Consider the following 27,083-nt stretch of genomic DNA (forward strand, 5'->3'; position numbering starts at 1 on the left):
ACCTGTAATCATTTAACTATAAATTTTATTTAAAAAATTAATTATTACACGATAGAAAGAATATATATTTTTTAATTGTAATGTTATAATAAAAATATAAACATATATGTATTCACATGATTTTGCACACTAAAATATGCTGTATATTAAAATTATTCAAGGGGTAATACAATTTTCTTTTCTCTAATAAAATATGCAATTAACTCTTTTACACTTATCGATACTTTGTTCAATACATTATTTGGATGCTCTATATTTTCACCTGACAATATGTTTATAACACCAGGAGGTATCTGACAGTGTGAAAACACATCACAATATTTTACAAAAGAATGTGAAAATGAACTTCTATCATGCGTTATAATAACAGAATTGCCATAAATTAAATTTATAATAAGGTTGCGTAATGCTTGTGAATTATCCTCAAGAATAATAATACCTCTTGGCATATAAGTTATTTTTACTTCTAATCTTCCAATTTGTAAACACTGCAATGGTAATTCTGAATAATATACAAATTTTAATGTATTTAATATGATACTTGACAATGTATCTTCACTAAAAAAAGAAAGAAGATGTCAAGAAGCTATCATCAAGAATAGTAATGTACACATTTATATAAGGTATTAAGAATATAAAAATATAAACTTTTTAATAACATACCCTTTATTTTCTAATATGGATGCAAATTTTAATAAAGATTGTTCTCTAGACTCCGTAGACCAAGTATTATAAATTTTCAATCCTTGCTCAGCAGACTGAATGCATTTAGAAGCATCTTCTCTATAACAACAATAAATTAACAGATTGCAAATTTAATATATCAATACTACACATCTTAAATTTGAAAATTAATACAATTAAGATTAAGATTAAACAAGAAATGTACATTGTTGCATTTGCCCACAAAGAGTCATCATGTATCCAATATTTGCCTTTTACAGGCTTGTGCCACGTGCCATTGTAAAACAAATTAAAAATTTGTACTTTTTTGGATGTGTTTCTATCACTTTTACTTGCATTTTTATATAAATCTAGATTGGAAAGAAGAAATTGATGCAATGGACCTTGAAATAATCTCATATAAGGCAAAAACACCAGACCACCACAAAAATCCATGTGCGTATTTATGAATATAATGTCTCTCTGTAAAAAACAGAAATCTTTTAATAACGTGATTTGAAGCAAATTGACAATATTGTGTAATATAATTTAAACGATATACCTTTAAGGATGCTGCTAAACTTTTTGCACCTGTAATATCCTCTGACCATATAGACATTATACTTATTTTATTTATTTCCTTAAGTGTGAGTAACTCCTCCTTTGTTTGAAATACACGAATATGGTGATTAAGAGACTGCTTAAAATATTTATTTAAAAGCAATGTAAATTGCTCTTGTATTGATTTGTGAATCCAGATTTTATTCATGCGAGTTCCTGTTATCTTTAATTGATTAACAACTGCATGAAAATCTGAATCTTTGTAAATTATCATGTCAATGGTCTGACCTGTATAAATTTTAAAAGTCTTGATTTAAAGTAAAAACATATTTTTAAATTGTATTTTAAGTATATTTCCCTTACATGAGAATAACTGTTTATAATTATCTCTATGAATGTTTTTATAAAAAGCATCCTCGGCTGATATAATATTCGAATCTTCTCTAAAATATAAAAGTAATTTATTTACAAAGTTTATGATAATTTTAATATTGTTAAAAAAATTACTAATTTATATTATATATAATGTATAAATTGATGTATTTACTAAATGTAAAAGTATACTTTTATTAGATAGTTACAAGATTGCAGTGTGCAAAAATAATTGCATTTCATGATCTGGACAGATATAGAAGAGTGTATATAATGCATCCCACAAATCATTTAAGAATGATACGTCTAAAATAAACAAAAATATACTATACTTTTATTTGACAATGCAAAATCTTTGTTTCTATTCATAATTTAAATACGATGTTAAGCTTGCTTTATAAATGATCTATAGTTGCAATAGAATTGTATTTACAATTTTATGTGCGATGTAATGCACAAGAAATATTTAAAGTGAGATCGAAGAAACGAATAATATATAATGTCAAAATGTCTTATTTTAAGTATAATATTACCAAACTCGTCGATAGCTTTGCAAGCCATCTGTTTTGTATTACCAAAATGTTGTAAAAATTGAATAATAGTAGAAACTGTATCTATATGTTTAAAGACAGATTGAAAAAGAGATAGATTCTTTTCTATTATGGATGCTGTTTCAAGTAGTCTATAAGTACAGAAGACAAATATTAAAGAAAGACGATGATAGAAGCAATTTTACATTTTTATCATATCCTATTCACACTATAAAATTAAGTGTAATTATTTACCTGTCTGCGATATTTATAACATTGCTAATTGTTATATTCTTGGTTAAAATGGATATTTCTTTTAGCGCTTTCTAAAAATAGAAAAAAATAGGGTATTACTTATTAAGCCAAAAATATATTAGAGGTTTCCGATATTAAATACTAAATCTTATAATCTAATAATAATACGTTGCGTATTGTACAAGTGTCCTCACTTACTTGCTTGCTTTTATTATATTTTAGATCAAAATAACATTTCTCTACAGCTTTTACTCGTTCACCCATGATTATAATTATTTAATACTTGTACAATGATGAAAAAGACCCGTATGTGTTTCCAGACGTTACCATTTCACAGTACACATAATAACAAATAAAGTGTCACTTTCGTGCTTATAACAAAGGTACTCTGATTCGGAGAGCTGGAGGTTTCAAATTGGTGTTTACATATTTGTATGTGTCGGTTTCATAACGGACACATAAATCGGAATTACAATGAATTACGGAAAAGAAAACGTGAATTTGTTACACAATGCTAATAGTTAATACTAAAGTCATAGATGATAAAATAAAGAATGCATCGGGCACTGCGTGGATATGTATGTACGTAATAACGATATAACGCACGTAATACAGTAATCATATTATTTGATGGCGATATTAGATCTATTTCTTGTGGCTGCATCTCATACTTTCTTTTCTCTTCTCTTCTTCTATTTAACGCCTAATTACACAGTTATCGATCATTTTAAATGCAATATAGAATGTAAGATAGGGACAATTACAAAACAGATGTCTTATTAAATTAATTAATTACACATATCAATTATTATGGGAAATATTTTAAAAAATTTATTGCTACATGACAGCAAACGTTATTTAAAATTACAACATTGCAATAAAAATTTAAGCATATATATGTGTCTTCGTCATTTTCACACATCAGACCATGTATGTTATTAAAATTAGTTAAGGTGGAGTATAACTTTCCTCTGTCTAGTAATATATAACATTAACTGTTTTATCGGTATCATCTTTGAAAGAGGGGATGAATAATACTCATTTTCACATGACAATACATTTATAACACCTGGAGGTATCCGAGACATCGAAAACATATCATAATACGATGCTAAAGCGCACGAAAATCTATTACACATTATAATGACAGAATTACCCATAACTAAACTTTGAATCAATTCGCTAAATAAGGTAACATCATCGTTGCACGTAAGAACAATGACGCCTCTTGGCTCACAAAACGTTGCTATGTCCAATTTTTCAGTTTGCAAACTTTCCGACAAAATATCTTCGAAATGTGAAAGATTTATCCATGACAATACCACTTGTGACAAACTAGATTTACTATAAAGAAAAACAAGAATATCCAGAAAGTGTACAATATATTTAAGAATAATTAATTAAATGCAATTTTTATGCTGAAGCATAAAAATATAAATTACGAGAAATATAAAAATTTTTTAACAACATACCCTTTATATTCTAATATGGATGCTAATTTGGATAATGTTTGTACTCTAGAATCTATAGACCAAGTACTCCAAATTTCGAATCCTTTCTTAGCTGAATCAATGCATCTGTGAATATCTTCTCTACAACAATAAATGAATGGATTGTAAATTTAATATATCAATTTTATTATATATGTTTTAAACAAGATTAAACTAGAAATGTACATTGTTGCATTTGCCCACAAACAGTTATCGCGTATCCAATATTTGCCTTTTACAGGCTTTTGCCATGTGCCATCGTAATACATGTCGTAAATTGGACCTTTATGTTCTTCTGATGATATGTCTGTATCATTTATATTTTCATAAATGCTTTTATTGTGCAAAATAGCTTCATATAATGGACCATCAAAAATTCTGGTATATGGCAAAAGCACCACACTATCAAAGAAATCCATATGCGTATTTATGAATACAATATCACTCTGTTAAAAACAGCAATTGTTTTAATAACGCTTGAAACAAATTGACAGAGTATTTTGTAATATAATTTAAATGATATACATTTAAGGAGGCTGCTAAATTTTTGGCGGTTACAATATCTTCTGACCATATAGACACTATATTCATTTTACGCATTTCATAAGGTATAAGTAACTCCTCCTTCGTTCGAAATACGTGAATAAGATGTCTAAAAGTACGCTGAAAAGATTTTCTTAAAATCGTTATAAATTTTGCTTGAACCGATTCTTGAATCCAAATTTTATTTAAACGGACCCCTGTTAGCTTTAATTGATTAACAACTGCATACACATCTGAGTCTTTGAAAATTATCATTTCAAGCACTTGACCTATACAAATTTGAAAAATCTTAATCACAAGTTGAAAACACCATCAATTCTAAATTGCATTTTAAATACATTTCCCTTACATGAATATAACTCTTTGTAATTATCCTTATGGATCTTTTTATAATTGTAACTATTTTCCAGAAATGAAGATTCGCTAAAATACAAAATTTATTTTAAAAATTTATGATAATTTTGATGTCATTTAAAAGAAAATAATCAATCAACTTATAAATTGACTTTGTATTTACTAAATATAATGATATTTTATTAGATATTTACATGATTGCAGCGTGAAAAAATAATTGTATGTCACTATTTGTAAAGAGAGCGAAGAGTGTGTATATTGCATTCCAAATGTTTTCAATTGCTTTGTCTAAAATAAATAAAATTAAATGTATTTTTATCTGTAACAATATATCTGTTTTATGTTTTTTTCTATGTTTTTATTCACAATTAAGTTATAAAGTTACTCATTTTAGTTGTACATCTCGCGATAGAATTCTGTTTATATAATAATTTTATGTATAGTAAAATACAGAGAAAGCATTTAAAAAATCAAAATACACACATGTACAAAATATATATTACTGATATGTATTTTGTACGTTTGTATTCTAATTCTCTAAATGTTTTTTATTACATAAATTCATAATTTTCTATCTTGAATTTCATTCTAAGTTATACGTTATTTAAAGTGCGATTGAAGAAATGATTAACGTAATGTTAAAAATTTTCCCAATTTTAAATATGCTATTACCAAATTCAGGAGAATGTTTATTATTAAGCATTTGTGCATTAATAATTTCTGAAAATATGTATTTCAAGAAGTACTTAATGGTAATAGTTGAATCTATATGGTCAAGAACACTATTGAAAGATTGCTGATTGCTTTTTATTGAATTTACTGCCGCTATCACCCTATAAATACAGAAACAAAATATTAACAATAATAAAAATAGAAGCAATTTTTACAGTACTTTTATCGTATCAAAGTTTACATCAAAGTTGAATACTTATTTACCTCTGGTTTATGGTTTCTAAATTTGAATTTATTATTCGTTCGGTCTTAATTAAATTGATTTGATTCTTCAGTGACTAAAGATACACATAGAAAGTACTATTACTTATTTTATTGCAAATGTAGATTTATAGTATTTTGTCTCCAATATTAAAAGTAACTTTTGTAATCTATTAACAATACGTATAAGAGTTTCTACTTACTACATTATTCTTTATATGATATTCCAGATCATTATAATACTTCCGTACAAGTGTGGATCGTAGGCTCATGATGATAAGTAATTAGTTTAAACAATATCTACAAAATGATTGAAAAAATTTATATGTATTTCCAGTAAATCGTTACTGTTACACTCATATACTGATTGCACTGATGAAGACGATTTTGTTCTTGTAAAAAAAAAATGTTTTAGTCCCAGTTTTTTTTAACGAGTGGGGTTTGAAACTGGTATCAGATACTGTTTACGTAAAAAGAAAACAAACTACCGACCTAGAGATTGATCGAATCTACAAACATTGATAACATAATCGATATTTTGTATGTCGATATTTTGTAATATCGATGTTTGATGCATTGGTCTGATATTGACTGCGTTCCGAAATTCACTGCCAGTACTAAAAATCTACAATATACATAACGTGAACTATAGATTTCCAGTACTGACAGACTGAATTTTGGAACACAGCCATTGTCTATCCTAAGAGGGGGAATATATAAACTTTCTAACCTGCCGTTGCCCGCCACGTACGAGTTGCATGTCGCGGCTATATTTTATCGCAACGGACTGACGCGTTGAGAAACGGCCGGGCCTCTGTGTTATTTTACATGACGTTACGTTCGTTTGTGAAATGGCCACTACTAACAAACACTTCAAGCTGCTCGTATGCGCGGCCGGCATATTCGTATTTTATTTTTATTTCGGGATACTGCAGGAAAAGATCACACGCGGACAGTATGGTGATGGGGAGAACCGCGAGAAATTCACGTATATGTTTGCTCTGGTCTTCGTTCAGTGCCTGGTGAATTATATATTCGCCAAGACTATCCTGTTGACAGTGATGAAGCAGGGCGAGGATACCACGTCGACTCTGTACTACGCGCTGTCCGCCTTGACGTATTTCCTCGCTATGGTGTGCAGTAATATGGCGTTGCAATTTGTCAGTTATCCGACGCAGGTGATCGGTAAAGCCGGCAAGCCTATTCCTGTCATGATACTTGGAGTGTTGCTTGGAAAAAGGGTATAATCTATTTGATTTGAAAAAGGCTTGCGAAGCTGTTTTGCGTACACTGAATTTTCTACTGTTACTGCTGTTACTATGTCTCTTTTTTTTTGCAGGTGTATCCAGTTAGGAAGTACATATTCATTCTTTTGATTGTCATTGGAGTTGCGTTATTTATGTACAAGGATGGCAATGTCTCTAGCCAGAAGCAGTCCGATACACGATTATCGATGGGAGAATTGTTGTTATTGCTGTCGTTAACGATGGATGGATTGACGAGTGCGGTACAGGAACGAATGAGGGCAGAACATAACTCGAAATCGGGTCATATGATGCTCAACATGAATATCTGGTCTGTTGTATTTAGCGGTACAGTGATCCTTATTTCCGGAGAGCTTGTCGAATTTGTTGCTTTCTTGCAACGATATCCTTCCACTGTATGGCATATAGCAACGTTTTCCATAGCCGGAGCGTTCGGACAATATTTCATATTTTTGACAGTAGCTGAGTTCGGTCCATTGCCATGTTCGATTATAACCACTACTAGGAAGTTTTTCACCGTTTTAGGCTCTATATTAATTTTTGGCAATAATCTCTTGCCTAGACAGTGGCTAAGTACCTTTGTAGTATTTTCAGGTTTATTTTTAGATGCCATGTATGGTAAAGATAAAACTAAAAAAGATATTGTTAAATAGGATGTGATAATTTTTTTTCTTTCAATATTTCTTTACAATAATAGTCCTTTAAAGGGTACTAAAGGACGATAGTTTTTTAAGGAATGTATACTTCCAGCGTTTAAGTTATTGTTGTACTGCTAAAAGCGTTTGTAATATACTAGAAACATGTTAGGATTTCTAATCTTGGATATATATGAAGGAAAAAACAATAGCGTTAAATTGTTTTTATCTACTTGTGTCTTTACAAGCGACAAGAAACGATTCTGTAAGAATCCTTGGATGAAAGAGAATTTTTTAAGGATAATTTTCACTACAATTACACAAAGCTGGTTCAATGTCAAAAGCATTGAAAAACAGATATGTATATTATATGCAAAAATATGTACAAGTATAATATTTTTTATCGGTTTTAATAGTCCTTTTTTCGAATCAAGAAGCAAATTTAATATTGAACTGAGAATTTTTATGTTTTCACTATTTAATAGGCTTGTATCTACTGGAAGGGCTTCCTTTTTTTTAATAGATAATAATAATTCCTTAATGCAGACATTGAATTATGACGTTAGAAGCAAAAATCATGAATGAATGATACAATGCGAAGAAAAGCCCTTGCATTGTATTATTGGAAAACGTGATTAATAATGTGTGAAAAATAACTTGTTTCAACTTGTTTTAGTGAAGGAAAAGAATTTTCTACTTTCTCACTTTTGATCTCATAATTCAATAAAACTATAATACAATGAGGGATCAGGGATCCCTTAAAATCAGGGTCTAACAAGATGGAAAGAATAGGTGAATCTTCTGTATGCTGTGGATTTATTTCAGAATGTATTCTACGGTGTGTGCTCTGTGTGTGTGTGTATATACTAGGTGCGCAACTAAGTTTCCGGGTTTTTTTTATCAATGCAAAATGGAAAATTTCAAGAGAAATACAAAAAACGATTTATTCAAAGTATCGTCCCTCGCTAGCTACACATTTTTGCCATCTCTCTGGCAATACATGAATACCGCGACGATAAAACGATGCGTCTTTGAATCGAAACCATTCATCCAACCAGTTTCGCACTTCTTCGAAATTGGCCAAGTGTAGCCCAGCCAAGCCATGCGCCATCGACCGGAACAAGTGATAATCGGAAGGGGCCAGGTCTGGTGAATACGGCGGGTGCGGTAGCAGATCCCATTTCAGCGTTTTGATGGTGTCCTGGACGATGGAAGTGCGATGGCACGGAGCGTTGTCGTGCTGCAATATCACTCGTTCGTGTCTCGTGTCCCATTCTGGCCGTTTTTCGAGCAATGCATGGTTCAAATTTATCAATTGTTGTCGATAGCGATCCCCATTGACAGTTTCGCCCGGTTTCAGCAGCTCATAGTACACGATTCCTTTCTGGTCCCACCAAATGCAAAGCATTGTCTTCTTTCCGAAGCGATTTGGCCGTGCCGTCGATGTTGATGCTTCGCCAGGTAAAAGGCACGATTTTTTGCGTTTGGGATTCTCGAAATATATCCACTTCTCATCGCCAGTAACAATTCGATGCAAGAAACTCTTTCTTTCATGCCGCAAAAGCAAAATTTCGGAAGTGGCTCTTCGATATTCCATCTGTCTCTCAGTCAACTCATGCGGCACCCATTTTCCTTCTTTTTGAATTTTTCCCATGGCATGTAAACGTTTGGAAATACCTTGGCGAGTCATGTTTAATGCCTCCGCAAGTTGATCTTGTGTTTGTGTATCATCTTCATCCAATAACGTTTGCAGATCGGCGTCCTCAAATGTTTTTGGTCTTCCGGAGCGCTCCTTGTCCTCAGTGTCGAAATCGCCACTTCTGAAGCGTTTAAACCAATCTTCACAGGTAGTTTTCGATGGTGCATGTTCGCCGTAGGCTTTTTCAAGCAAACGACGTGCTTCAGCTGCATTTTGTTTCAAGTTGAAGCAGAAAAGCAAAGCTTCCCGCAAATGCTGTTTATTTGGCACAAAACTCGACATCTTTCTTGTTAGAAAAAATATTTTTGCGTTGCGATATCTGTTGGTATTATGACTGGTTATTGTTGACAGATGTCCAAGTTAATAAAAAAACACAACTTTAGACATGTATATCGACTACATGTATCGTTAGCGCCATCCATGTGTAAAACCCGGAAACTTAGTTGCGCACCTAGTATATATATAATGTAACTTGCTAAAACAACCAACTTGTACATAACAAAGAAATATAATGCACAAAGAGATGTGACAATCCTATTATTATTATTAGAAAAATATAATTATGCATGTTTAATCACTCTTATGGAGAATTGGTTTACTGCCAGTAATTTCATTGATAATTAATCATGATTTATGTAATATATTTACAAAATTTTCACATTTAGTGTATTGCATGTGTAATGTGCAATTACATGTATCATCTCGTGAACAGATCTTTTATTCGATGATTTGTCTTCGATAGCACTAGGTGAACAATTAAATTATTTAATAAATATTTGAATGAAACATTTCTTTTCTCTCTCTATCTAATCTAATAACTATAATAACAAACTTGGAGAACATCCTGTGACAAGTAGTGCCAACTGCCAACAAATTTGCTCTGGATACTTTTGCGTACGTTATTCACCCTCTAGAGGTCGTATATCAAACTCGATGGTACGCTCGATACCCTTGAGGCCGAGGTTGTAAAATGTACTTGGCCTACTTGCGTACTATCGTAACGATGCGCGGAAGCGTAATAGGAAGGTAGCACCACTCGAGGGATGGCAAAGGTTGACACAAGAGCGCGGACAAACTTATCGTGAGAAAAAAAACATGTGCTATAATTAATCGCGAATCGTTAACCGCTGACACGATATATGCGCGTAAAGATATAGATTTGTTCCTTTTCCGTTTTCTTTTCAGCCACAGAAACCTGTAAACAGTAAAAGTAATATAAACACTGTGAAGTAAAGTATATCGGTTTTAAAATAATATATATTTTCATATCTATGCTGTACATAAATAATTATATTATTTCTGCATTTAAAGTGACAAGTGATTCAGACAAGTATGTAAATTTTTTTTTTCTTTAATCGTACATAATTGAATTTCTTTTCGCTCCAGAATCTTTCTCGTTCTAAGCGAAGTGCGAAAAAAGTGCAATCGAAAGGAACCAACACACATCGAATATTGGAGAGAAAAAAAAGGAATGAAGAAAATTTAGATTAAAGTACAAGAAACGCAGCTAAAACAAGCAGATTTTAAACTTCGGTGATATTTGTGTCTCTCGATTCCGCTTCAATCACGTCGCAGTTCGAAGCGAGCTCACGGAATAATGTCCTCGGTCATCCGCGGTACAGCTGCCGAATCGTCTGTCGGGCGTGTAGCGACTTGCTACTAACGAGTGAGTCTACCACGCGTAGCGCATCCCGACGCGTTCCCGACGAAGCGCGTGAACATGTGTCACGCGTGCGATGAACGCGATCACTTGAAAGTCGCGACTTCCAACTCTCTTTTATCGCGGTGAGTATGCTGTGCAAACAAGTGCGCCGTCGATCATCCGACGATTGAGATTATTGGTGAATCTGTTTCTCTCAACTGCATCGTGTTACGCTTTTTCTCCACCTCTAACATCAATGAATGCGCGTTTGAAGTAAAATATGTGCTCTAGATTTCGGAATAGGAGAAAAAAAAGTAAAATGTGATGAGAATTTGCAATGCATGCAGCAACAAATGTGTGAAGATAGAAGATGTGCAAGAAACAAATTTTTTTATAAGCAAATAGCACTTTTGACATAATCGCGAACAAATTTGGACCGCGCTGGAGCCACTTGATCGGTTCATTTCATTTTCGCCTGTCCTTGCGTTAATTGATCGCGGTTGCCGTTGCTGAACGTAGACGACGATAATGATGCGAGGTTAACTTGCCACATGATGACGAGCCGTCAATTTTCCCGCCGATTTCGAATTATTTGCTTGTACTGGCGTTTCGAGGTTAGACCTGTGACAACTGATCGACCGAATTCGTCTGGCAATGAAATTCCGCTGATTCGGGAAATAAGATAATAGGATCGTCTTTACACTGCAAATTGTATATTTTATCATGCTAAAAATTAAGTTTTGTTTGCATGTCTTTTACATAAATTTCGGTATAAGTAAAAATCGGTATTTGTTGGTGAAATTCTACATTCCGCCGCAAAACGAAATAAAAGATCTTTTTCTCCGCAATTTATTTTTAACGCAATAATTTTTATGCTTTTTATAATTTTTCAGCTGGCATGGTTCGTCGAAACAGAGGGGGGAGAAGATGAGAGAAATTATGGTGTAACTCCAATACGATATTGTGACAATCACAATTGTTCAAACTACAGTACCTTTTAGCATAGTTTACATTGTTGTTAACAAATTAAGATGATTGTCAAAAACAAATCCTGTCGAATGGTGAGTAATGCGTAATATTTCTGAATAATTTCTTATTGATCACAGATGTAAATTTCTGAAGAATTATTAGTTATCTCTCACTTTACATCACTATTATTTTATTTCATTATTGAGTTTTGCAGATTTGTTAAATGATTTCTAATTTATATCATGCAATTAGTTACACAACTAACTAAAAATTAATTTGCAAAATATGCAAAGAATAGTAAGATTTCAATAGAAACCTCTTATCTGACGGAATTATCTTATCTTTATTGCATATGAGTTTTCTGATTCTTCTTTTTATTATTTCTTGAGTATTGCTATGTTTACATAGTATATATGTTCTCGTCATATATTCTAAGTGAAAATTTCAAAGTATCATTGATATGCGCAAGATTTGATATACAAGTAGTTCAGAATAAGAATGTCCCACATATTGCATTGTCTATTGCATTTTAGTTTTTTTGTTTTTTTTTTCCTCATTATCATACTATTTAAGTTAAAGTGAATCCAAGCTTCATCTAATACGAAAATGGCAATTGGAAGTATTATCTGTGGTGCAAACACTCCAAAAGTGAAGAAAAAGAAAGTTAAGGTATTTTATTTTATCATTGAAATTGTTTCTTAGTAATTTTCAGTGATACTCTTATTTTAAATTCTTTATATTTTTAACATTAATATGTCTAATCATTATTATTACACATTTTATTTTTTCACAGTTAGATAATCACATAACAGTACAACAAATAAGAATATTATAATAAGAGATAATGACAAAAATTTGTAATTTACAACTAATGTTGACTCTTTTATTACTATAACAACTGTTTCTTTATTGTATTACTGTACTTTTACAACTATGTTTTTATTTTTTGTCAAATTGTAGACAACTGAGCGCAGTTGGATAGAAGCAACATTTCAAAAGAGGGAATGTGCAAAATTTATTCCAAGTGCAGAAGATGAGCATAGGTAGGTTGAATTTTATTTGAAATGATTATAATGTGCGCGCACACACACACACGTGTTTATATATATATATAATTTTCATATATATATGGAAATATTTAAATAATGCTTACACTTGTAATGCTTAAGAGTATACTATAAGATTTTATTTTGGTATTATTTTTAAATATTATAAAAATTTTCTGAGATTACAGTATAGATATCAGAATGTTGATAAATTTTTTGTTTAATCAAACGATACTTTTAGTATAATGCAAGCGTGTGCTATAGAGTGTGATTTATCATCAAAACAGAATTTAAGATGGGTACATACATGTATAATTTCATAGTATTTTTCATCAATCAATTTGTTTGATCTTTCTCTTGCATTTGCTTATGTTATTGGTGTCTAGCACTTGTATTGTCATGGTATTACAACAAGTAGAAACTATCCTAAATTATGATTTTTGTGCTTTTATCCACTTTGATACCAAACTAAAGATCGGAATATTCATATTTTGATCTCATTCATCTTCATATATGACAAATACTTATTTACTCGCCCATCCATTTCGATTTGATTTATTTTTTTTTTTGTTTCATTCCATTTGTAGGTTTGTACAGGTACAGGGAGATAAGAATGCTGAATATGATGTGATTACTACTTCCAGGTGAGAAACTCCTGCGCATCCTGCATTGACCTAAACTCCTTTCACCTCCATAATTTTCTTGATAATGCCATCTATGTAAAGGTAACACTCTTATGTATCAAACTTTGGATGTGGACATAATATGATGAATTCACATTTTTCCTGCCCTATGCTTGTCTCATTACATGAATCTTCCACATTTGATCATTGTCTTCAATTAAATCACAAAACTGCATTAAGCATGTTCTTTGAGCGTTTGTTCTCTCATAATCGTTTCTTTCATTCGTCATAAAAGAGGTGAGGTAGAAATGTGTATTCTATATTTACATTGTATATGATATTGTTACTTATTTTATGTATTAATATTGTATATAATATATAGTTTGGTAGCACCAAACTCTCTCTCATGCTTTATAGCATACGCATAATACAATGCCAACTTACTAAGTAACGTAGACACGTAACAACAAATATTTTTACCGAGATATACTATTATACAGGTGTTGCTGTGGCAATTCGTATACCCATCATTGTGGAACCGGGGCGGATGTTCAAAGCTACAGTCTGAGTAACAACAAGGAAAAAGACCGTGAGCAATGGTCTGCAGGAAAAAATACTCGTCCTTTCCCCACTGATGCGTATGGCACCATAGAGTTTCAGGGTGGTCCGCATCCCACAAAAGCACAAGTATATACTCAATATTCCTCATTGTTATTAATTTTATTTTAAATATTGCGCAATTACAAATGTAGATAACATTAATGTGTGACGATGATTATTTGCAGTATGTAAGATTGGCTCACGACACGCGACCGGAACCGATTGTACAGCTGCTGTGTCGAGAATGGAACTTGGGTTTGCCCAAATTGTTAATTACGGTCCATGGCGGACGGTCAAATTTCGAGCTTCAGCCGAGCCTGAAGAAAGTTTTGCGCAAGGGGTTATTGAAGGCCGCCAAAACGACGGGAGCGTGGATATTCACGGGAGGAACAAATACAGGTATATTTCTACACTTGTGAATGAAAATTTAACTTGAAAGGAACTTGTTCATTTTACAATATATGTCGACTCTCGTAGGCGTTACACGTCAAGTTGGTGATGCATTGTTGTTGGAACGCTCGCAACGACAGGGTCGTGTAGTAAGCATAGGTATTGCTCCTTGGGGAATTTTGGATAAAAGCCACGAGTTGGTCGGCCGTGGTGGCGAAGTATCGTATGATTGCGTCTCCTCGCCATGGTAAGACGCCATTGCATTAATAATGCAGAGACGCATTGCTAAAACACATCGTATCGTTTATGGAACTTTAAAATGTGTTTGTGTGTTACTTTGCAGGACCAAGTACACAGTTTTAAATAATCGGCATGCTTACTTCCTATTGGTAGACAATGGCACTGGCGGTCGATATGGCGCAGAAATTGTTCTCCGCAGAAGATTAGAGAAATACATCTCCAATTTGAAATTGCAACCATGTAAGTATCGTGTGATGGATCTAATGATCCAATGATGATCTTGTACTATTGGAGCTTTAATGCACCGATTGTTGCAGACACACACAGCAGCATACCTGTAGTCGCGTTAGTTATCGAAGGTGGGACGAATACAATTCGCGCAGTTTTGGAATACGTGACGGACGATCCGCCTGTACCGGTTGTAGTTTGCGATGGCTCGGGACGTGCGGCAGATTTAATCGCTTTCATGCACAAGTATGGACTTTTACATAATTTTGATTTAAAAAATATATTGTGTATTTTGTGCTTGCACACGCGCGGTGCACTTGTTATATAGATGGAGAGATGGACAGACCGGTGATGGGGAAGGACCGCTCGAGGGAGTTAAGGAGCAAGTTTTAGAAACAATTAAACGCACTTTTCAAGTATCCGTTGAACAGGCGAGCCAGCTCTGTTCGGAACTTTTGCAATGTACTCGAAAAAAACATTTGGTATCTATACTTTTTTCTCACAGATAAAATATATTTTTTATGTACGTGAATGTTTGATAAAAAATTTCTTGAATGATAATTGTGTTTGCAGATCACTGTATTCAGGATATCACAAGACAGGCCGCAGGAACTTGATCAAACCATATTGACGGCTTTGTTTAAATCGAAACAATTGTCCCCGGCGGAACAGTTGTCTCTTTCCTTAATATGGAACCGAGTGGATATCGCCCGAAGTGAAATCTTTGTGTACGGTCAAAAGTGGCCACCTGGTGCTTTAGAACAGGCCATGATGCAAGCGCTTCAGCATGACAGAATAGACTTTGTGAAACTTCTACTGGAAAATGGTGTATCCATGCGGAAATTTTTATCAATACCTCGTCTTGAAGAGCTGTACAATACGGTGAGTCAACTTTATTTCTGTAGCGACAGTCTTCCTTGGTAAACAATTTAAATATGGACACAGAAAGCGTTGTACGTTGTTCAGTGAACGGCGATTATACGTGTATATCTCTCATCTACATAAAGTGACGGAACATGATTCGAAAGTATAGTAAATCGATTTAAATTTATTTCTAAATAGAATTGAAAAGAGAATTGTGAAAACTATAAATTGTACTTACGGAAAAACATGCACATTGTTACATTTTACATGTTACATTTGTAATGTACATTATAATACTTTTTTGAAGACATGCATTCTTGATGCTTCTTTTGGTAAACTAAAAGAAATCTATTTCTTTTGGTAAACAGAATGATTGTTGAAGAGATTAGTGAAAAATTAAATTAGATAGAGTAGGTATTGCAATTTTTGTATGCGCATAAAATATAATGAAGAATTTTTTTCCTGATTAATTAGAAAGAAGGGCCTTCAAACACATTGGGCTACATTCTGCGCGACGTACGGCCAAACATTCCACGGGGCTACATGTACACGCTGCATGACATCGGTCTCGTGATTAACAAACTGATGGGCGGCGCGTATCGCGCGCAATATACACGCAGAAGATTTCGCGTTATTTATACGAAGGTGATGAAGAGATCCGGCGGTGGTCATCAGCAGCATATGCTGCACCGGAACAGCTGCGCTCCGAACTGTAACACGCGCTATTACGCGAGCTCCGGCGGAAAATCCGACAGTCTGACTATGAGCTTGCTCGCGGAAACATTACCGGCTAATCGCGACACTCCTCTCTTCGATTACCCTTTCAACGAGCTGCTTATTTGGGCTGTGTTAACGAAGCGCCAGCAAATGGCTTTATTGATGTGGCAACACGGAGAGGAAGCGTTGGCCAAGGCGCTCGTCGCACTGAAATTGTACAAGGCGATGGCGCACGAAGCGGCCGAAGACGATCTGGAAACCGAAGTTTACGACGAATTGCGCGGTTACGGCAAGGAATTTGAAAACATCGGTATGGATAAATAAAGGACATTTTCTTAAATGAATGAAGTAAATAATCATTATGTAACTTACATGAATTGTACTGAATCTCTTTCCCCTCCCGCCTCGTATAGCGCTTGAATTGTTGGACTATTGCTACCGACAAGATGACGATCAAACGCAGCAGCTATTGACTACAGAACTTCAAAATTGGTCGGGGCAGACGTGCCTGTCTCTCGCGGTCACGGCGAATCATCGACCGCTGTTAGCGCATCCTTGCAGCCAGATTATCCTGGCTGATTTATGGATGGGTGGTCTTCGCACACGTAAAAACACTAATTTAAAGGTGATTATTTGATCTGTTGCAACTTATTTTATTTCTAATTGGCCAATTAGATATCGAATGCCTGAAATATATGCATTTAAATATATCCTCAGGTGGTTTTGGGACTGCTTTGCCCTTTTTATATAACGCGATTGGAATTCAAGAGCAGAGAGGAGTTGCAGCTAATGCCACAGACGCAAGAGGAACATCTGATAGCTCTAGAAGACGAAAAGGAAGACAGCGATTCTGAACACAGTACACCAGCAGGACCGGATGTCGAGGTAATTATTTCAGTATATATATTATATATGTTGTACATAACACACATATATATATGTGTATGTATATATATAGAATATAACATTGTTTTTTTTCCAAACATTTTTCAGAGATGTACAGTTAATAATTATAACCTGATTTTTTTATATTTTCCATAAAAAATTGCTATAATTGAAGAACATGATGTGCGAAAGCATGTGAAGAAAATTGTACAGTGCAATTTAATACATCTAGTGTATATATTGCTAGTTAAAAAGTTATTCAAATGCCAAGTACATTGCGAAATGTTGAGAGATTTGCGTTTTGGAAACCATATAACCATATAACCAATATATAGGCATAACAAAATATGGTTGCTGGCTTTGAGGGAAAGAGAGGTTTCCGCCCCAAAATTATGTATGAGTTTACAACATACGTTCAATTTCTGATTGATATTCATTTAGATGATCATAGTCCAATTAATTGATGCATAGTCTTCACATTCGGCTTGTATTTTTTATTTTGATAGAATTATACAATACACACCATTTCATCGTTACAATCGAGAGAATACTATCTTATCTTTAGCTTTTTCTTTTGCTTACACTTTACGATATTTGCGCTATTAATAATTATTTATACTGTTGCACCACGCGTCGTAATTGCTGGGGATATATTTTGAATAAATATTCTTAAAAATTCTTAAAGAATCGTTCTCTCTATTGAACTAAGAGCGTACTCTGAACTATTTGTAGACTATGTGGGTGTGCATATTAATTGTTTTTTAGAAAACACGTCTACGCAGGAGCCTGAGTATACGCAACAAATCCAGCAGCCAGCAAGGCGTTAAGGTATATCTGTACTGGCCTGAAACGCAGTGATCCTATACGATAATCTTGCATTTTTCTGATGCACTCTTAAGCTACTGTTTAGTTATTTGTTTCTTGTTCTCATCAGAGTCATACGTCGCAATCATAGCAATTGTTTTATGTATGTTGCAACTTTTCTAACATTTTCATCTTGCAAAGGGTACGAAAACGATAATATGCATTCCCTCCACATGCTAAAAATCCATTAGCTTGTCATGATTATATCATATCTACCTATACATACGTATTATTAAGTGCTATCTATGATACTTGTATAGACTGTAAATTGTTTAAAAATATGAACAAATTTTTAGACTACTTTTTGACTGCTCTGTAAAAACATCAATTACTTTTATCAAAATCTATTCACATTCTTATTACAGATTCAATTGTTACATTCTTGTGTGTACACATATATGTTTTATTTACTAATATAAAAATCTGAAAATAATACTTTTTTTTATTATAAAATTAAAATTCTAAATAATGCAGAAATATTAGTGCAGAATTTGAAATTAAATTTACACTGTAGAAAATTAATAACTTTTCTTGCGCGTACACACGTGTTACAATATTATTGCGACAATTTTTAATCTCTCCTCTCTCTCCTCTCTCTCTCTCTCTCTCTCTCTCTCTCTCTCTCTCTCTACAGGTAATTTTTACTTCTTTCCAAAATAGACTATTGATTTATGCTTGTGCATTATAAATTATAATCGTAATTCACTTTTTTGAAAAAAATTATTATGTAATTTTCTATCTTTTTATTGAAATTTGATAGTCTTAGTTTATTTTTACTTGCAATCGATCAAACATACATTGAAATGTAAAGCGAAATATGTATATCTGTGATAAATTTAAGATCCTGATTTTAATTTTTGTTTGTTAATATTAATATTAATAGTTTCGGGCTAAATATGCATATTTAGTTATCAATTTTGTGCATACTTGTAAAATGTGCAATTTTTCTCGTTTTAGAAAACCGAATATTTATTATTCTACATCAAAGCAATTTTATCTGCAATATATTCTCTATTATGTCATGCTATTTTTTGACGAATGATTATAGCAGACTCTCCTCCTAAATTGAATTTCCCTCTTCCTTTTCATTATACGTTTCAAGTCGATATCAATATCCATTTAACCATGCACCAAGGTGTATCAAATTTTATGTATGTTATGTCCTTCCCAGTACACAAACGATCTCTCTGAATAATCCTTTACGCTTTTCTACAGGCTTTAATTAGCAACGAGCACAGTGCAACAATAATCAAGGAGACGATTGTCCAAGAGAATGGGAAAGTACTAACGGACAATGACGACGGAATACATCGCGCTTATGGCATTCGATCCGAATATTATAATAAAACGACCAGACCGTTAAGATTAAGGAAGAAATTGTACGAGTTCTATACGGCTCCAATTACAAAGTTTTGGGCAAACGCTGTAGGTAGATGAGTTTTACAAGTAACTGCCGATAAAACGCAATGCAATAGGAATATTCTTTTTTCTTCTTACAGATAGCGTACATTATCTTTTTGCTTTTCTTCTCGTACTGCATTTTGATACACATGGACGAGCAGCCGTCGTTAGCCGAGATATACGCGATCGCGTACATCTGCACACTCGGATGCGAGAAAATACGCGAGATAGCGATTTCAGAGCCGGCGACGCTCTCGCACAAGTTCAGCGTATGGGCGTGGAACATGTGGAACCCGTGTGACGCCGCCGCTATCATATTTTTCCAAATCGGACTGGCTTTACGTCTGCGAAATTCTTCTCATGATGTAGGTCGTGTCATGTATTGCGTTGATTGCATCTACTGGTATTTACGAATACTCAACATCCTTGGTGTCAACAAATATTTTGGTATGCTCAACGTCATACTAGAAGTAACTTACCGCGTGAAAATTTATGTAATCAGCGTTTAGAAAATGAGCCATGATTAACGATAGAATTACCGGCGATTGATGTATACCTATTTTTATTTCTTCTTTTTTTTCTTTAAAACAAATTTTTTTTCCAGAAAATGTATCGTTATAAGTTTGATTAATAATTTTACAAGAGATTGCAAATGAGTGAATTTCAACTACGTTACGGTGGTTGTAGCGTTAACGATCACAGCGAGTCTTGCATTATTTTATAAATATATAGTGCTGAGTAATTTACATTTCGCAGGTCCTCTCGTGACTATGATGGGAAAGATGGTTAAGAACATGATATACTTTGTGATTCTCTTGCTGGTGGTGCTCATGAGTTTTGGTGTAACCAGGCAAGCTATATTAAAGCCCGACTCCGAACCAAAGTGGCGCATAGTACGAGACGTACGTATTTCCCGCTTGACACGCATCGTTAAGAACAAGTTTTATAATTGCCACATATAATTATATAATTTTTCATTATGAAACTTTTAGATATTTATGCAACCATACTTTATGCTGTACGGAGAAGTGTACGCGGACGAAATCGACCCTGATTGCGGCGACGGTCCGGGAATGGTTTCGTGCTACCCGGGTCGTTGGGTCATGCCTGCTGTCATGGCCGTGTATCTTTTAATTGCCAATATTTTGCTGATAAATCTGTTGATTGCGGTATTCAACAACATTTTCAATGAAGTAAACGCTATAGCTCATCAAGTCTGGATGTTCCAACGGTTTACCGTCGTTATGGAATATGAGCAGAAGCCGGTGTTGCCACCGCCGCTTATAACAATTTGCCACATATATTTAGTGCTGAAATATTTTCTGAGGCACATTACGCAAGGTAAAAGTGGCACCGGCGAGACCTGCGACAATGGGTTGAAATTGTTCCTGGAAGCTGATGACATGGAGCGACTGTACGATTTTGAAGAAGACTGCGTGGAGGGATACTTTCGCGAACAGGAGCTCAAGCTGCATATGTCTACGGAAGAACGTGTTAAGGTTACAACGGACCGAGTAGAGAATATGCATCAGAAAATCGAGGATATCGATAAAAAAGAGAGCACTCAGAACGCATCTCTGCAGGTATATATCATTATTTTTAGTAAATATGTTACGGTACGCGATGCAGCATATTTGTTTCTTTCCGAAATCCATACACAAAAACAACATTTGCACATTTACAGGCAGTCGAGTTTCGTATCCGCAAGCTGGAGGAGCTGAGTCAGCAGACTCTAGCGCATCTCGGGGTGATTCATCGCTTCATGGCGACGTACATGCCGAACGAAGGACTGTCCGGTTTGGAGACGCTGGAGAGCGTTCGACAGCGTCGGGTGTCGGAACGATCGGAGGCCTTCTCCGAGGCTGACTCTCACACTCAACTGCCACTGACGACTGCGCGGCGCAAGAGACTCCTGCGATCTCTCACCGACGCCACGTTCCTAAACGTCGGTCACCCAATCGAGGACGACGTTCTCAAGATGTCGGAGACCATGACATCCCGCGAGAATCTCAGCAGGCACGATTCCTCCGTCAGCGTGGACGCTCACGTTGTTCAGGACGACGTCAAGACCACCACGAGCTTGGAAACGGAAGGCAGCAAGGACGTTCTCGAGGGCGAGGCTGCCGGCAAGAAGGAAGTACTATCCGAGAAAGGGATTAGCCGAGACACCAGTAAAGAGGTAAGCAGAGAAGTCAGCGTGGAGGTCACCAGCAAAGAAGCCAGCAAGGAACAGAGCAGGGAGGTGAGCAGAGACGCCAGCAAAGAAGCCAGCAGTGAGAACCCGCCGTCGGACACCAGGCAAGACTCGACGGAGCGTACCTTCAGGCAGGATTCCACGGAGCGTGGATTCCGGCAAGATTCCACGGATCGCAGTACGTTTAGGCAGAATAGTAGAACCCGATCGGAGTCGGACGACTTTATGCTGCTTCCACCTCCTGGTATCCAGAGAGCTGTGACTTGGGCGGAACCACGGGTAGCCGTAATCCCGTCGTCCGTCACTTCGGCCGGCAGCGCGCAGAGATCGATCCTGCTGACGATGCGCGCAGAGTACACGAGCATCACGGACGAGCTCGAGAGCTACTGCGGCCTGTGGAGTCCGCCACGAACACCGCCGCTCTCACCGCCGCCATCGCGGGCGCGCAATATGTCCGAGATATCGAATCCCGAAATAGCGTGGCAGATTGAGAACGAGCATCTGCGGGACGCGGAGGAATGCGACTACCAGCAGATGGAGGATTTGATTCAGCGACGCTACCGCGGTGACGACAACGACGGCAACGACGACGACGACGGCGGTGGCGGCGGTGGCGGCGGCGGTGGCGGCGGTGGCGGCGGTGGCGGCGGTGGCGGCGGTGGCGGCGGCGGCGGCGGCGATGACGACGGACCGTCAAATGTACACGCGGACGAGGCCGGTAGCGTCGCGTGCTTCTTCAGCGTGTCGAACGAGCATCGTCAGCTGCGCCGTGCCTCCGCGATCGACGAAGATTCACGCCGACCGCCGCCAACGATCAGCGTCACCCGCGAGATCGAACAAACGCTCGCGCGACCGCCGATACGCGACTCCGAAACGACCGATTTGAGCGACAAGAATCTAAGCACTGTACCTGCTCCCGCTTCCGAAACTATGTGTTAAACGAAAGCGGATAATTGTTTGACTCGAAGAGTCTTGAAAAAATTCATTTGCGATTCGTCAAATAATCATTATTGGCTTTGTCAATTGGTCATATTTCTACTATCATGTTTTTACAATATCGGATACTATACTCTTGTATTGATTTTTCGTGTGAATTGATTGTTTCGGCGTAAACGCATGGAGTTTTTAATGTTTAACGATTGTAAAATAAGCAAAAGCAGAATTATAATTTTTGGCGATTATCTTGTGACATGCCAAGCAACATATATGTGTGTGCGTGCGTGCGTGCGTGTGTGTGTGTGCGTGTGTGCGTGTGCGCATATACGGTCGCAAGAAAAGAATCTTCCGCGATTTTTGACTTAGAAGAATCTATCTCTCGGGCTCACATGCTCACGAGTATGCGAAATAATTTCGCTCGCATGGCCTAAATAGTAAATTTTTTAGTATAAACTAAGTGACTATACATCTTACGTGTAATAATCGTGTATTTTTATCGACTTTTATATTATATTATTGTATCAGTGCTTTTAATCTCTTATAGTAACTATATGACGCGTATGAATAATTATGATAATTATGATAAATTACAGTCATCTTTCGACGCATGGTACCGTATATAGCACGTTATACATTAAACGTTGAATTCCTTTCGCGCACTAATTATTCACCGTGTCTCCGTCTTAGATTTATCCGGTGCATCGAATTACATGAAAGTTCTGTAACGTACACTGTTTCAGGGGGAGAGAAAGAAAAAAAACAAGAGTTACGTTGCCTCTACTTGTGTCCGTCACATTTGATGCATTTCTGTGCATTCAAAGTCCTTCCATTTGATAGATTGGCGTGTAACTTTGTGAATATTTTATATGCACACGTTTATTTAGCGACAACTATTTTAATGTGGGATATCATTGTCGCGTTCCCGTCGACGCATGTTCTACACAAGTACTTAAACACTTGGCGAACGAATAGCATCTTATAATATTTCCATGCATGGTTTAGATGTAATATTGATTCAATTTGTGAAAGTTTATGGCTGAGTGTACTTGAGGTTCGAGTATAGGCGCGTCGTGAAATCGCGATTTCACCATGTAAATACGTTAGCGCGATTCGCAAGACTATGGCTTTATTATCCTTACTGCCGGATACTCTGTAATCGAGATCATTTTTCGGAGTGTATTTAGGGCCTTACACAAACGCACTTTCAGCTGCGTCAGACTTGACGGACCATTCGAAAGCGAACCATATCACGCAGAAACGTTCGGACGAACCAAGCCAGTCTGCGTTAGTACAATTGCAAGTATCTAAACAAAAAATAACTTTGATATATATACCTATGTCCAAAATGCCTAAATATGTACAGAAATATATTGTGTATAATTATCGAGGAAAATCGAAAGGAAGTAGGCGGCAAATTCAAGCGTGTTCAAGCAAACGTTACTTAACATTTACGTAAATGTTAACATTAACGTGACTTAACGTTACTTGACTTTATAACTGTGAATTAATGTAGCAGTTGATTTGCTACATATTTTAAGTGTTGGCAACTTTTTATATTCTTTTTTTCTTGTCAAGATTAATCATTGTCAATATTATAATTGGATCATTGAATCGTCAATTTAATTGAGTCGTGTCATTATTTATAGAAAATTGTCAATGATGACAGAAGCGGACGAATTAAAGTTGAAACTCCTTTTCCGAATAATTCCGAAACGATGACTTGACTAGTAACGGTATCATTTCGCATATTCAAAATTCTTACACGTGTTTCTAAAATCCACATAGTGCACTTTAAACACTTTTCAAACTGTCTGAATGAAATAAGAAATATGTGAATATTTCTAGTCCAATGTTGACTTTGGTGTAAAACGATCGACGAGTATCAATTTTACATATATTATTCACTTAATTCGAGGGAGCCTGGCGCCCCTTTAGAAAGAGGCTTTTCGATTTTATTACTATATTGATGTGTAAATCAAAAGCAATATATTATATATTTGTAAGATATATCGATGGAAATATTATCTATTATACGAATATTTAATTGCACAATAGTTACATTCTACACTACTTATTCAGGACAATATTAGTGTTGATAAAGGCATTGTTTGTGCTTTTGCTAATTTCTAAGGATATTTCTAACATTAATTTGTATATACATACGATTATCGCGCTGTAACATCGATAAGTGAATCGAGTACCGTCGCGCTTATGTTAGATAAATTTCTATTACTAAGGACGCGAAAGAAAATTTCAATGTGTTTAACCCTTTGCGGTTCGAAATAATTTCGACCGCAGAAATGTGATAATTAATATTACTACTTATTTCAGAAATATTATGAAGATTGAAACAACATGGTTTGCGAATCACAATCAATTGCAATTGTTTGCAGAATTATGTGGTCATAAAATACTATGTCGAGTCCATTTTGACAAAAAACCGCAAAGGGTTAATTATTCTGTAAAAACATGTGCAAACGTATACACACACGGCGAATCATTTGCTCAAATTTATTTCGGTGCACGTAAAAGTTATACAATAACGGTTGCACGGTCTCTCAATAAAAGTACTGTGTGTACATGTACACACGACATACGCAGGGATTAATATAAATTTCCGAGCGCACGCAGAATATATTGGAGATATAATAACGATAAAATAAGGCAACAAACCTCAATACAGCGGCGATAGTAATAGCGTATATTCTTATGTATATTCCCGTTGCGTATATTCGCGCCGATTGTACTTGGAATATATTGTGCTATGCATTTCTCATGCACGTACGATATGTACATATTTACATTTGTATCATATGTACATTCTTATCGCATCTAGATATTTGTGTGTTTCTCCGTTTTTTCAATCCGTATACCGATTACATTCTTTCTTTATCAAACGTTTGCGTGAAACTCAAACGCTAGTCATAACGAGAATACCATCGAATTAAATATTAAAGCGCATATCACAGTCGCGGAACGACAAACAGCGGAAGCCAAACGAGCGTTACTTATCACTTCTTCGATCTAAGCAATAGTCGAACTACCAAGTATTATAGCTACGCGCTATTTCGTTGTCAGAATCTATTCCGTCTAAATAGTGGCAATCACTTGTTTTGCGACACTTGTTCCAGAATCGCACCGCACTACGTGTGTTGTCTTGTCGATTGTAAAGAATTCAAAAGAAAGTATCGATCAAACATGGGCATCGAAGATGTAAAAATAGCTTGTTAATAATTGTATGCGTAAATCGATTAGCACATACTGTTAATCGATCTTTACCGTACCTGCGTTACACGCGCTCTCGCGTCAATCGCGTACCGACGTGCTGACGCTGCTGACAACTAATGTATCTCACTAGCCGAAAAAAATGTTTTTCGGATTTACGAGAAATCCTACGTTTGCCGTATTTGAGGGAAGAGAAAATCAGAAGTGAGATAATAAGAGATTGTTCCGGAGCGCTTAGAAGCGAGAGAGAATCAGCGTATTGAAATCCCGTAGCTATTGCTCGACAGTGCAATATTATATACCGATGTTACACTCGTTACCACGAATAAACACGTATAGCGGCATAGCCGGCGTAAGTGATCGATGACGATCGGGCGAAGCTATTGATTGTGCAGTATCCTCGGGGTACTCTTAATTATTCACCAGCGTGCAGTTAAACGATCATAAAAATACGTGCCTTCTCGTCGTACTCTGTCTGTTTTTTACAATATACATACAATACGCATGCAACCCCAATTTGATTATAATCGAGTTCTAGATATATTTTCCGCGATGCTTGGCGCGCAGATTCGTGATAAAACGCATCGTTATCACCGATTTAGAAATCTAATTGTAATTTTTTCTCGCAACGTTTTTTCAACCTTCGTATTGAATATTGTGTACTTTTCCTTCCTTACGTACGCGTAATTCGCTTAATATTGTATGTGTACGAAAAAAAACTCAAGTTTCTTCAAGCTAATTCATTCGTTCATTTCTGGCTGTCGTATACCGAATACAAAATCGAACTACAGAGGAAATCTGATTATTGTAAGAATTGTGATCGATCGCGTCTCTATTGTGCGACGTTGTATCGCGCCATCAAAGTGGATTTATCCAAAGAAATATATACACATATTATTTCAAAATCAATTGTTGTTCTTTAGCGTTACGTAGCGTTGGATAATTGATATATATATATA

General features: G+C 35.5%; 3 protein-coding genes across 13 annotated transcripts; 2 read left to right on the top strand and 1 right to left on the bottom strand.

Annotated features, from left to right (window-relative positions):
- Positions 1–115: 115 nt before the first annotated feature.
- LOC105679364 (uncharacterized) lies at positions 116–6,281 on the bottom strand. Of its 3 annotated transcripts, none has more exons than XM_012379345.2 (17): positions 5,905–6,281; positions 5,705–5,778; positions 5,441–5,601; positions 4,963–5,056; positions 4,764–4,837; positions 4,397–4,683; positions 4,058–4,317; positions 3,854–3,973; positions 2,580–3,725; positions 2,382–2,452; positions 2,130–2,278; positions 1,806–1,902; positions 1,588–1,667; positions 1,226–1,512; positions 890–1,146; positions 664–783; positions 116–558 (listed from the first exon to the last, which is right to left on the bottom strand). In XM_012379345.2, the coding sequence occupies exons 1-9, from the start codon at positions 5,971–5,973 to the stop codon at positions 3,326–3,328; spliced, it is 1,539 nt and encodes a 512-aa protein (XP_012234768.2). In that variant the 5' UTR covers positions 5,974–6,281; the 3' UTR covers positions 116–558; positions 664–783; positions 890–1,146; positions 1,226–1,512; positions 1,588–1,667; positions 1,806–1,902; positions 2,130–2,278; positions 2,382–2,452; positions 2,580–3,325. The 3 variants fall into 3 exon arrangements, with proteins under 3 accessions (XP_012234768.2, XP_012234769.1, XP_012234773.1); XM_012379346.2 differs by having other exon boundaries at positions 5,705–5,800; XM_012379350.2 differs by lacking the exons at positions 4,058–4,317; positions 4,397–4,683; positions 4,764–4,837; ... (1 more) ...; positions 5,441–5,601; positions 5,705–5,778.
- Positions 6,282–6,408: 127 nt separating this feature from the next.
- LOC105679365 (Solute carrier family 35 member B1 homolog meigo) lies at positions 6,409–10,086 on the top strand. The gene is made up of 2 exons (XM_012379352.2): positions 6,409–6,942; positions 7,041–10,086. Exons 1-2 carry the CDS (start codon positions 6,553–6,555, stop codon positions 7,617–7,619), a joined length of 969 nt encoding a protein of 322 aa, XP_012234775.1. The 5' UTR covers positions 6,409–6,552; the 3' UTR covers positions 7,620–10,086.
- An 856-nt stretch (positions 10,087–10,942) lies between these two features.
- Positions 10,943–27,029, top strand: Trpm (transient receptor potential cation channel, subfamily M). 9 transcript variants are annotated; one of them, XM_067349980.1, is made up of 21 exons: positions 10,943–11,085; positions 11,836–12,003; positions 12,485–12,580; positions 12,872–12,954; positions 13,545–13,601; positions 14,081–14,267; positions 14,366–14,579; positions 14,658–14,817; positions 14,914–15,050; positions 15,128–15,284; positions 15,367–15,520; positions 15,612–15,920; positions 16,377–16,929; positions 17,033–17,244; positions 17,337–17,504; positions 18,270–18,332; positions 19,584–19,793; positions 19,868–20,216; positions 20,526–20,671; positions 20,762–21,352; positions 21,454–27,029. In XM_067349980.1, exons 3-21 carry the CDS (start codon positions 12,518–12,520, stop codon positions 22,900–22,902), a joined length of 5,262 nt encoding a protein of 1,753 aa, XP_067206081.1. In that variant the 5' UTR covers positions 10,943–11,085; positions 11,836–12,003; positions 12,485–12,517; the 3' UTR covers positions 22,903–27,029. The 9 variants fall into 9 exon arrangements, with proteins under 9 accessions (XP_067206081.1, XP_067206084.1, XP_067206083.1 ...); XM_067349979.1 differs by having other exon boundaries at positions 11,034–11,141; XM_067349978.1 differs by lacking the exon at positions 10,943–11,085 and adding an exon at positions 11,316–11,556.
- The last annotated feature ends 54 nt before the right edge of the window (positions 27,030–27,083 follow it).

The sequence above is a fragment of the Linepithema humile genome, chromosome 2 (genome assembly GCF_040581485.1).
Source record: "Linepithema humile isolate Giens D197 chromosome 2, Lhum_UNIL_v1.0, whole genome shotgun sequence".
In the NCBI taxonomy this organism is placed as follows: domain Eukaryota; kingdom Metazoa; phylum Arthropoda; class Insecta; order Hymenoptera; family Formicidae; genus Linepithema; species Linepithema humile.

Excerpts from the sequence above, each read along its gene's own strand:
- LOC105679364 (XM_012379345.2), bottom strand. The coding sequence starts at position 5,973 with ATGAGCCTACGATCCACACTTGTACGGAAGTATTATAATGATCTGGAA. Across the intron at positions 5,779-5,904 it reads ATCATATAAAGAATAATGTA|TCACTGAAGAATCAAATCAA; the intron begins GTAAGTAGAAAC and ends GTGTATCTTTAG. Across the intron at positions 3,726-3,853 it reads TCCATATTAGAATATAAAGG|TAAATCTAGTTTGTCACAAG; the intron begins GTATGTTGTTAA and ends TTTTCTTTATAG.
- LOC105679365 (XM_012379352.2), top strand. The coding sequence starts at position 6,553 with ATGGCCACTACTAACAAACACTTCAAGCTGCTCGTATGCGCGGCCGGC. Across the intron at positions 6,943-7,040 it reads GAGTGTTGCTTGGAAAAAGG|GTGTATCCAGTTAGGAAGTA; the intron begins GTATAATCTATT and ends TTTTTTTTGCAG.
- Trpm (XM_067349980.1), top strand. The coding sequence starts at position 12,518 with ATGGCAATTGGAAGTATTATCTGTGGTGCAAACACTCCAAAAGTGAAG. Across the intron at positions 15,051-15,127 it reads CAATTTGAAATTGCAACCAT|ACACACACAGCAGCATACCT; the intron begins GTAAGTATCGTG and ends CGATTGTTGCAG. Across the intron at positions 16,930-17,032 it reads CAAGGAATTTGAAAACATCG|CGCTTGAATTGTTGGACTAT; the intron begins GTATGGATAAAT and ends CGCCTCGTATAG.